General features: G+C 46.6%; 1 protein-coding gene across 10 annotated transcripts in view; it reads left to right on the top strand.

The window, feature by feature from the left end:
- Positions 1-12,301, top strand: part of LOC135916344 (fibulin-1-like) — a 183,767-nt gene that overhangs the window by 117,802 nt on the left and 53,664 nt on the right. For 8 of the 10 annotated variants that reach the window (XM_065449686.1, XM_065449688.1, XM_065449692.1 and 5 more), the window contains 3 exons: positions 1,050-1,190; positions 2,870-3,040; positions 7,379-7,522. The exons of 1 other annotated variant lie outside the window; for it this stretch is intronic. In XM_065449686.1, the coding sequence (XP_065305758.1) occupies positions 1,050-1,190; positions 2,870-3,040; positions 7,379-7,522 (456 nt within the window). The remainder of the gene's footprint in view (positions 1-1,049; positions 1,191-2,869; positions 3,041-7,378; positions 7,523-12,301) is intronic. One more of the 10 variants, XM_065449694.1, reaches the window with a different exon arrangement.

Below are 12,301 nucleotides of genomic sequence, written 5' to 3' on the forward strand. Positions count from 1 at the left end.
CAAATAGGGCCAGCTTAATTTACAAAGTACATCTGCATTCATTTTCTTGCGACGGTATAAACATGTATTGCATATGGAATGTCATGCGTTCATCATTTACACCATTATTTTGTAAAACTTACACACAAGCTTTATCTTAGAGAAACAGACGCTATCATTGACAACAAATAAAGAAGGTGCATGTACAGCAGCACCTGGTATGTTCAGCACTTCTCCAAGTTTCGTGATGAATAGATCAAACGCATCATGCAGCTGACAAAAAAAATCGATGTGATCGTCTTGGCAGGACCAAAATGGTATACTAAAGAACACTGTATATTTCTTCTTTAATTATTTACAGATGAAAATGGTACTGTACTATTAAATGTACGCTGGACGCTAATGGGTTCGGTATTTCTTCAAAGACACATATAGGGTAAACGTGATATTGTGCTTGTCACTACACTAGCTCCTCCTTGATAAATCGGCTATTTAAGTGCAGGTTCTGGCGCTCTTTTTTAGCGGCTGCCGCTAGCACTTGGATTGCATAAATAAAAACGTGGTTTCAGCACAGATTAGTTCATATTTCGCATACTGACAGTGCGAGCTGTCTTTGTCAAATATTTACAACAGTTCGTTTTTCTAAATCATGTTCATTTGCCTACTGTTTGAAACCATTTATACTCACTGTGTTTCTTATTTTTCTTTTCTTCGCGTGAAAGCGCATGTTAGGTATCGCCCATTTTACAAAATTGCTTACTTGCAACAATTGATTGTACATAGCATAGAAATCACTTGCAACAACTTCGCATACTGGTATTACTGTTCACAAAAGCATACCACTGAGTTCATTATTATAAGCAACACATTTTTCTTAATGAACAGGCAGTATGTACTAGCTGCTGACCAATGAACAGCAGCTAGACCACTGTCTAGCTGCTGTTCTCTGTGAGCACACTGATAGAGATCGCGAAAATTCGCTTGACAAGGATTCTGCGTCACGCAGTCGCATCACAATGAAAAGAGATGGAAGCGCGCACATGCTTGCGTGTGTTGTGTTGTGTCCATAGACGTAGACGAATGCGCCGAAGGATTGAGCGCGTGCGAGGCCCAACACAAGGAAGAGTGCAAGAACACAGTCGGCGGCTACGTGTGCGATCCGATCTGTGCCCAAGGCCTTCGCTACAACACCCTCTACAGCAAGTGCCTCGGTAAGCGAACGGCCGCGGCCGTGCTTGGCGCTAAGTGTGCGCCTTTGCTTGCGCAGTGATTGGCCGTGCTACGCACATTGTCAACTCACTGGGCAGCTGCGCAACGGGCAGCAGCCTTTGTTTACGCGAACGCGAACGCGAACGGCGTAGCCGTTCGCGTTGCCTTGGCTACGCGAACGGCGTAGCCAAGGCAAGATAGGCTTACCGACCTGAAGACGTTAACAAAATGGTTTCTGGCAGCGTGTTATCGATATGGCGATATGGGGTTGCAGCATACGTCGAGGTAAAGAAAAAACCAACGAACAGATCGCTGATAAAGCATATGATTGTTCGTTCTTGGTGGTGAACCACTAAACTGACCCGTCTGCATTTACATGTACTTTGTCAAGTGCGTAGGAAAGGAATTATATGGGCACCCTCAGATCAGTGAAGAGTTGAACGAGCTGCTTAAGAATCATACTGATTACATATAAGAAAGGATGTAGGCAAGCAGCGTACAAGCGCTGCTAATTAAACAAAAGCAGACCGTTTTGATCAGGAAATAAATTGTAGCAAGCCCGGTTAAGATTCATGTCGATTACAGCGCAAAATGGATGTAAACACAAGCTGAGCACAGGACAATGCCTCTGTTAGCGCTCCTTAGATTAGCCTATTCGTGCGCACTTAACGCGGTGTCCACTAGAGTTATCGATTGGCAATACGACTCTTGCTCTGTGCATATGCAGTGCTGCTGGTTGAACGCAATGTCATGAAGCTTGCCCTGTTATGTATAGTTCGTGAATTCACCTCTGCTTTTGGAACGAAATATTCCATGTAAGTGACAAAACGCGCAAACATATTTTATTACGCAGCATAAAAGCAGCTGCATGCAAGTGTAAAGGAGAAACATGGTTACCAAATGACTGTGCCAGCAAAGGAGCGAGGGAGTACGATAAATTTCGATAGGTACACATCTGGACAACTTGCTTATAACATGCTTAAAGTGTTGGGAAGCTAGATCTTTACCGACTCGACCACTCCGTAAGTGTCGAGCTCTCTGTACTTTGCTGGTGTATACTGGGCAGTACGCGTTTAAAAAAATATGTAATGTACAGCCACTAGGCTAACTTTGGTGATTATTACGTAGCACGGAAACCTAGATGAAAGGGAAATAGATTCAACTTGTAGAGCTCGAAAAAAAATAACAACCGGCCCGTAGATGGCAGGATTGATCACTGAACACGCACCTTTGCGCCTATCATTATTATTCTTTTTTCTTGGTACGTTGACGTGAGCTCCAGCTGACACCCGAGCCAAGGCTGACGCTAACAAGGTGTCCAGAACTGAGCTCACTCTCACATATTGCATTGGGGTAGTTCACCCCTCAAATACAGAGTGTCACTCAAACCGTTTAACTTTGTGTCAATGTAGCGTAATCATGTGTTATCTAAGCTGCGTAAGCACTTAAGCAGTATACTTTAAATTCAGAAAGCGGCTCTCGTTCACACATGGCAGCACCTATCTCCAGCAAACTGCAACAGTCGTTTGTAGACTTGATTGAATAGCTTGTTGCTGCTGACGCTGTCATAGCTCGTGGCTGTTCTTAGATTGCCAGATAAACTTGCCATCTTTATACACGAATGTGTGTGCGTGTGTGCGTTTAGTACCTCCGTGTCCTGACACTGTCCCTCGCTCGCCAGACATCGACGAGTGCTTGCAAGGCAGCCACACGTGTGGCTCAGTGGCGCTCTGCATGAACACGGAGGGCGGCTTCCAGTGCAAGCCGCGTGGCGCCAGCCACGCCGATGGTCGGCGGGTCGTCCAGTGCCCGCGAGGATTTCGCTACAGCCGGCACACGCGTCAGTGTCAAGGTGCGTACACACTGTCCGCTACTCGAAATCATTCGCCCCTTAAGCCTTTCAACTTAAGCCGAAAATTTCCTGATATTTCATCTTGAGAGATTCGGCCATATCAAAAATGTATGTGAAAAAACTTTAATAAAGCGGGCCCGAAAGCTGATGCGTTTAGTTGGCGTTGTTTTGATGCGAGAAGCTTTATTGTAACACTTCCCTTCCTCCCCTCTTTCTTTCTGCCTGCTATATCCGTCTTCAGTTTATGTTCTTGAATATTATACCGTTGTTTTACTATACTCTTCAGGCAGTTGTTTACTACTCGCGTATTTGTAAAGCTAGGCAAACATCGGCGCAAGTCACGGGTGCACAGGAAGAGAAAAACATGCTGTGCGAACAATTACGACATAATTCCCCGGCTTATCGCACTTGCGGCAACCGCCACGGCCACTCAGTGGCTATGATGTTCTCCTGCTAAGCACAAGGTCGTCGGTTCAATTTAGGCCACGGCTGCCATAATTAAAGATCACAGAAACCACAAGTTACAAAGAAAAGGAAAGAGGACAAAAAATGAAAGGGGAAAAAGGAAGCAGGGGAAGCACTGACCGATTCGAAGCAATAACATCGCTGAAAGCAGATTGTGGCCTAGAAGCATGAAGTGAGGTGAGGGGGTGTAATGGAATCCGGGCGCATTGCCTGATGTGCATTCTTAAGGCATCGACGTGAATATATGTTGTGATTGGGTGATCACGCGCGATGACGGCAGTCGCTACTGAAGGTGCACATTCCGGAAGGCCAAGGCACATTTTCAGTACTTGAGCTTGAATCGAATGGAGAACGTCTACGTTTATTATTCAGATCCTGCCAAGCACAAGTAAGCTGCAGTCCATGAACCCGAGGAAAAGTACACTATAAAGTTCAACCATCGCTCGTACAGATGCACCCCACGATTTCTCCACAAGAAATCTTAACATGCGGGTGATCATGACGAGTTTCTTTTTCACGTAGGCAATATGAGGGCTCCAGGACAGGTCACGATCTATTATTACTCCCAAAAAGCGGTGAGTCTTCTCATAACTAATAGCCTGCCCATCGATTTTAATGAAATATGGGCTCATCATCCTGCGCGTGAAGGCAACCAGCGAGCAGTGCTCAGATGACAACTCTAGTCCATGTCCTTCAAGGTAGGTTGAAGTCAGCGTAACCGCTATCTGAAGCCTGGCGCGTACGCGTAGACGCGTCAACCGTGAGGCTCATGTGCAGATGTCACCTCCGTATACTGACAGATGCACGGACCGCGGAAGTACATCAACAAGATCGATAAGCGCATGGTTAAAGAGAGTGGGGCTCAGGACTTCACCTTGTGGCACACCACGACAAGTACAACGGTGTGTTGTTTCATTTTCAATTTGTACAAAGAAGACCCTTCAAGTAATTGTAAAATCATTGGTAGACACGGCCCCCCAATCCAATGTTCCCCAAGGCGTCCAGAATAGATTCATGCGATACATTGTCGTATGCGAATTTCACGTCCAAGAAAAAGACAATGTCAATCACGTTATCTATCGAAGACCGTCCACGCCGAAAGCCAGTCATAACATCTGAATAAATACAGCGCCGTTGTCTGTGTCCCTTCACTCGTCCCGTCGTTTAGCGCTGTTTTTATTGCTCGGAATATATCTCGTTATGCTCCAGGTACAGCGCTCCAGGTAAGTCAGCGCCCCCCCCCCCCCTTCCTCTTCATAACTGTTCTAAAACAGCTGGCAAGTGCGATGGGGCGATAGGAGACCAGGTCCAGGGGAGATTTACCCGATTTCAGCAGACGAATGAGGCGGATGGACTTCCACGAGGGAGGAATCAATCCGGAAAATCGCGAGTCATTGCATATGGTTAGAAGGAGACGCCGAGCTGTTTGACCGAGGTTGCACAGGGCCATGTAAGTGACACCATCAGTTACAGGGGATGAGGAACGCTCTCATGCTGCCGAAGCTGCTCGAGAATAGATTGTCCATCCGGGAATCTCTTGACATCGCCGTGTTTACTAGATTACTCGCGCTGAACGTGGACTACTTACCAGCAACCGTCGCGCAGGAGTCTTTTACTACTTCAATGTCGTGACGAGCTTCGTGGAAAGCAAGGCACTTGAATGGGCGATGCTGTTGTGGCACTGTTGGTAGGTCGCGGACAATCCTCCATATTTGAGAAAGAGGCTTGTGTGGATCAAGTGACTTCCATAAAGATTTCCATCTTAGAGATTGGAGTGCATTGATTCGACGCTGAATTTTTTTCTGCAGCCGTGTCGCCTCACGCAAGTCGTGGATGGATTTCGTGTGCGTATACCATCGTTCACCACGACGACGGATTGCTCGGAGCCGCTACAATTCCTCTTCGTATTCACAAAACCTGATAAAGGTGTAAAATTACAGGCACAGTTCTGAGCAGCAGCTATGATTATGTCTTCTAGGTTTTCAAAAGAACCTTCTTCATTTTCTTGACACCGCTTCTCTGTGAGTGACCTGTACTTTGACCAGTCGATGCGTGAAGAAACAGCAATGTGTGACTTGCCTAGGCCTTTGATTTTTATATAGGTGGGAAAATGGTCACTCCCATGGGTTTCATTGTCTGCAAACCACTGTACCTTGTTACTTAGGCTGCGTGACACAAACGTTAGGTCGAGGCAGCTGCTGTCCCCGTAAGCACGTAGGACTGTCATCGTTTGCACAATACAGTTCATGATCTGACGCAGAGGAGGAAACCCGTTTTCCCCGACTATCCATCTTCTGGCTTCCCCATAGTGAATGATGAGCGTTGAAATCGCCGGTGTACACGAGTGTACACGAGTCCAAGTGTAGACGAGTCCACCAGTCCTCTCAGTCCTTGTTTCTCACGCTTTTGTCACCAGCACGAACCAACTAGCCCAACGTCGCACCCTTTTTAGCACGAGCTTAAATACAGTAATTCTCAAACTCTTTCAGCAAAATCATTGGTGTCCCACTTAGCTTTGTCCCACATTGATCGTGAGCGGACTTCTTGCGAAACTATTAACTACAACAACTAATGCATTGCTCTGCAAGTTTGGGAGTAATCTCAAAACTGGTGCTAATCCAAGGATTTGTAAAAGTGTACATGCCTTAGAACTGAGCGGCTTCAGTTACGCAATTATAACATTTGCTATAAATTAAAAGATAACATTATTACCAAATCCTGGCTGTTCATTTTGTTGATCAGTTACTATCAGACTGATAGTTATTATCTCCCCAGTGGCGTCTAAAAAATGCCGCTCTTTACATGCGAAACAGGTGGCATATGCGGAAGATGGTACAATTAGGAGGTGATGACATCAGTTAAGGTTCTTATAGGCTATTAAGTTTTTATCGTGTGATATTTTGGCTTTTTATAGTAAGTGCATGCATCACTAAACGATGAGGCAAGAAAAGATACACGGATGACAAAAAGCTGTCGCTCGGCAATGAAAATCAAAACATCTAAGTTTTTTCGCCAGCTTTCTCTCATGTAAAGAAGGGGTAGGCGAAAAGCAATTTTCGAGACCAAATTTAATACGACTGGAAAAATACCGAAAGGAAATCGAATCGAATATTTAATACTTCTTAAAGTGCTGTCCTATAATTAACAGTTGTTTTTTACATTAATGCAAAACGATCTTCGCACCATAGTGTACTGCTGTGATTACAGTGCACAATATGAAGCGTTGTTTATTAAAACACTAATGGATTATGAGGAGAAAATAATCAGTTTATTCGCATATTCACGACTCGAGTGCGAATGATGACGGTTTGGCTGGAAAAGTCTGGCTCCCTGAGTGACGTAGCGTGCTCCACTACGAAAGTTTTCGTATTTCATGTCTGCTATGGCAGCCGGGATCAAATTTATCGCATTTTTACTCTATTTCCATGCTTCTTCTAGCAAGGTTGGCGATTTCAGAGGTTCAGAAACTATTCGTACAATAATAATATTTACGAATAGTTCGCTATTCGATTCGCATAGAATAGGGCGATATCCTATTGGTCATTCAAAAGTTTCGAATATTCACCCATCCCTGCATATATGTCTCACCTTTCTTGTGCCGGGCTCTACGCAGTGACGAAATCACTTTTACAGTCCGCGAGATCATTCTAAAGATGCTTTATATGAAGAAACAGACGTTTATGCAAATTATTGACAGCCAGAAACCGCGGTTTTTATAACAACCATGGCTCGTACTTTTGACAAAATCTGTTCGATGATGCTAAGGGTGATTCGCCTAAGACGTAACGTCTTTCACTACACCCATTGCCTGCAGCGCGTTCTTGTTTACGCCACTGATTGTGCGTGTGCTCTGTTTCCTTTTCCTCCACGCAGATGTGGACGAGTGCCGCGAAAACACGCACAATTGCAGATTCTCCACGCAGAGTTGCGTCAACACCGATGGCGGCTTCATCTGCCGAGACAGGAATCCCTGTCCTGCAGGATACCGCATGAACAGGAATACCCGCTCTTGCATTGGTGAGTGCTATCTGGCAAAATACGGTACCTCTCACTGCTATTGTGACTTAATTCGCAGGACAACAAAAATATCAGTGTTTATGCTTTGGTAGGTTCAGTATAGAACCGCATGTCGTCATGAATGTCTTTTTGTACACCGCCTGGGCGTTCTTGAGCCCTCTTCAGAATCCGGATTAACCAGGCCATAACTGCGCCTTTGACAACCTTGTTATGAAAAGTGCTGTTTCAACGAGATAGTGTTAAGGACCCCGTCTGGCAGAAAATCTGGTGTCGGCGTCGGCGTCCAGCGTGGTTGTCGTCTCGCAAAAATATGTTTGAACCACCCAAACCCAGGCCCTCCATTTGGGCCAAGAAAGTTACTGAACTAATTGTATTTCTCAAGCTAAAATGCGTAGAAAAATCGTAAAGTATGACTTAAACACAACCTACAGACATGATAGCCCTCTAACTATAATTTGAATATGCGTGAAAACATGCGGCTGCGCAAAAACTCAAACAAACACCTTTTCCAGCACTTCCACCATTCATAGACAGGCGACGGCGTCCGCCATTTGCGCGCGCCGGCGCTTGAATATCCTGGAGTCCATGGAGCGGCGCGCCCGCTTGCTTGAAACACTTTCATATGGCGCTCACCTCCGCGGCATCACGGCCAACGCAAGGGGCCGCGTTTCTGCCAGGAAGTTTCTACCGCCTTCTTACATAGCGTTCGCCGCCAGCGTTTCCGGGCAAACATTATGGTTACATACGTTGCAGTTCCCGGGAAGCGTGAGAAGCAGTCAGGGATCTTTGAATGCTATCGCGTTCCACTCTTAAAGGCGAAGCTTAAGCATCCTCCAAATTTTTATTGCTAATGTTAGTTTGCAAATAATTACGCAGATAGGGCGTACATACTTGAACATATGCATAAGAATATTGAATTTACGCCATGGGCCTAAACCAAATCGCCCAAGTCGCTATTCTTATTCAGCGCATATTTAGTACACAGGGCCCTTCCGTTATGTGTAACCCTTCTTCCGCACATCAGTGCTTCGCGGTGCAGAAAGTTTACACCGCGGCCCTAAAACAACTCGCCCACATAGTTATTCTTGTTCAGTGCATATTTACTACACAGAGCCTTTCCGTTATGTGTAACCCTTCTTCCGCACTTCAGTGCTTCGTGGTGCAGAAACTTTACATCATGAGCCTAAACCAACTCGCCCACAGAGCTATTCTTGTTGAGCGCATTTCTAGTACGCATGGCCCTTCCGTTATGTGCAAGGTTTCTTCCGCACATCAGTGCTTCGCACTGCAGAAATTTACGCCATAGGCCTAAACCAACTCGCCCACATCGCTATTCTTGTTCAGCGCATTTCTAGTACACAGGGCCCTTCCGTTATGTGTAACCCTTCTACCGCATCATTTGTTGATGACATGATAAATTCGTACCCTGACAGAAAAATCGTCGTTTTTGTTCGTCGTGAACTCACCTATGTTTTGCAACCAATTGCGGCCCACGACGACAATCAATATATATGCATCACAGTTAAAAAGAACAAGCTCTTGTTTACTCTCATAGGCGTGTATATATCGCCTTCCAGCAATTTCGATACCAAAAGATTTGCGGATATCTTGAGTGTTTGTCCCGCCCCATGGGTCATCATAGGAGATTTCAATGGACACCATCCAGCATGGAGAAGTACAAGGACAAATGCAAGAGGATGAAGATTAGCAAGCATCGACTACAACTATGGCCTTACTCTCCTAAAAGATGGTAGCCTCACCTTTCTTCAAGGCGTGACATACGGCAGCTGCCTCGACCTTGCTTTCGTCTCTAACTCTCTCGCCAGATGTGTGAAGTGGTTTCCAGACATTGAGACACATGCAAGTGATCACATTCCCACCTATCTGAACATCAATGGCTTGTCGCCTAGATCAGGCGCACGGAATACCATTAGAATTATTCAATGGGCCAACTTCAAATCTGAGATGGAAGATTCCTGCCGCGAGGGCCTACCCTCTGGGTTAGAGCAAACGAATAAATTACGATGCAAAACGCCACTCGCATGATGACGATCTCTTCCACGCGAAATGACTTCGACATAGAATAAGAGCGACTTCGAGCACTTCGTCGCCGGGCGGAACGTCGATATCGGCGTGCAATATCAATACATGACCTTAGGGCAGCCAGGAGGATGCAAAAGAAGATTCAGCGTCGTATGGATAGATCAGCGTCGGAACGTTGTGCAACGTTTTGACAGACACTCGACCCTCGCAAGCCACTGTCTCACATTTGGAAAACGGTGCAAGGTCTGCGTTGCCTTCCGTAATGGCGTTTTCCATTCAAGGCGCTAGCGCTTTTCCAAGGGCGGGAAGACATCGATGTCGGAGATAACTTTTGTGCGCGGATCGCAGGCCAAGCGACGCGTCCAGATCCTCCAGCCCGAGCTGATGTCGCCCATTTCCGTGATTGCCGCATGGATCTTGCTCGAAGCGGCACTAGCTCTCTGCAGGCGCTCATCATCTCCGGGTCCAGATGGTATATCATACAGGGCCTTGTGCTATCTCGGAGAATCCGCACGGATAGAATTGTTGAGCCTTTACAACTCCTCATCGCAGGAGGGAAATGTTCCTAGCGAATCCTAGCGAATAGAAAGTAAGCCGCCCGGTGCCACTCTTAAAGCAGGGCAAATCCCCACTAGAGCTCACACTTACCGCCCAATAGCGCTGGCCAGCTTTGTAGGAAAGATAATGGAACGGATAATCCTTGGCCGCCAGGAATGGTACCTTAAGTGCTACAAGATTTATCCGATTTCCATGGCTGGTTTCTGACGTGACCGCTCTTCCATCGACAATGTAGTTGATCTCGTTTCATATGTCCAGCACGAACGGTCCCGTAAGCGTTTATCTGCAGCTTTATTCTTAGATGTGAAAGGGGCATACGATAACGTATTACATGAGGCCATTCTCGACGCCCTTGCGACGGTTGGTCTAGGTGGTCGAGCCTTTTTGTGGATTGCAAGTTACCTATCTGCAAGATCATTCTATGTGTTGTCTGACGATGGCCCAACTACGCGACGCTATACCAGCAGGGGCGTTCCTCAAGGTGGTGCTCTCAGCCCGACGCTATTCAACCTCGTTCTTATTGGACTTGCTGAATACTTGCCAACTACCATCAAAATTTTAATATATGCAGAAGACATCTGTGTCTGGACTTCGGGAGTCACACGTCCTCAGATACGTGCACGGCTTCAAAGAGCGGCTATTTAGACAGCGAGCTACTTGTGTGAACAAGGTCTCAGCATATCACCAGAAAAATGCGCACTAGTGGCATTTACTCGCAAACCAATGACGCCTTATGTCATCTCAATCAATGGGTGGACCATTTCCAATGTCAGAACCCACAGATTTCTTGGCGTAATTACCGACCGAGACCTCTGTTGTAGCCCGCACGTAGCCTACATGAAACGGCGCGTGACAGCGACCTCCTAGTTGTTTAAATACTTGACAGGAAAGACGTGGGGGATGCCAGTAGACGCAATGCTGAAACTCTACAGAGCTCTCTTTCTCGGTTTTTTAAGATATAGTCTACATGTACTGACCAACACGTGCAAGACAAATACTCGTGTTCTGCAGGCAGCACAAGCTCAAGCACTCAGGGTCTGCCTTGGTTTGCCCAGATGCACGTCAACAGAGGCAACTCTTGCGATTGCTTGGGACCATCTAATGCGAACTCACATTGCGGTGGAGGCCCTGAGAACGCACATCAGACATTTTGCACGTGCCCCCTATCACCACCTTGAAACACTACCTTCAGACAGGCAGCAATCATCATTTTCTAAAACTATCGTCAAGTACAACGACAAACTTCCCTCGGGCTTCACCGCTGCCTCTAAACCATCGATGCCCCCTTGGTGTCTTATCAGCCCAACAGTCCATCTCAGTGTACCAGGAATCGGGAAAAAGTCTGAACTGTCGTCGCCTGTGCTGAAAAAAAGCTGTCTCTGCTTCTTCTGCACGAGAGGTACGCGGACAGTCAACACATTTATACTGATGGTACCACAAACATTCAGTGTTCGTCCGGTGCTGTGGTTGTCCCAGCAAGAGCTATTACCATCAGCTTTAGAACTGACCACCCAACCACATCGACATCTTCTGAATAACCTGCTCTTCGCGCTGCACTTTGTTTCGTCAATCGGGAGCCACCTCGACACTGGTCAATTTTCAGTGACTCAAAGGCGGCCCTACAATGTGTGCTATCAGCTCTGCGTCGCGGGCCATTCGAACAGCTCGTATTCGATATTACATGCCTACTCCATACATCACAGGAGAAAGGGCACCACGTGACGTTTCAATGGCTGCCAAGTCACTGCGGCGTCATAGGAAACGAAGACGCCGATAATGCCGCTCGGGCAGCTCTTGAAGGCGCACAAGAAGAGGCCATACCACTTTCACGGTCCGACGCAGCTAGCAAACTTCGAGTTCTTGCACAGGAGATCACGGTTTCTCTATGGTGCACACCAAACAGCCAGACCAACCGGAGCAACCGTCAATACCGCCTGCCCTCTTTGATGCATCTCTATATGCCAACTGGACTCCGCCGAAGAGAGGCGACTCTGCTTTATCGCTTATGGCTAGGGATGACTTTCGCGAAATCTTACTCATTTCGCATTGGAATGGCCGACAACGCTCTCTGCAATGCCTGTCTTTGCGAGGGGACCCTGGAACACATTCTGTGCGACTGTCCTGAATATAATGTTCAGCGAAAATCCCTGGCATCCGTTCTAGCGCACCTTGACACTA

The sequence above is a fragment of the Dermacentor albipictus genome, chromosome 5 (genome assembly GCF_038994185.2).
Source record: "Dermacentor albipictus isolate Rhodes 1998 colony chromosome 5, USDA_Dalb.pri_finalv2, whole genome shotgun sequence".
In the NCBI taxonomy this organism is placed as follows: Eukaryota; Metazoa; Arthropoda; class Arachnida; order Ixodida; family Ixodidae; genus Dermacentor; species Dermacentor albipictus.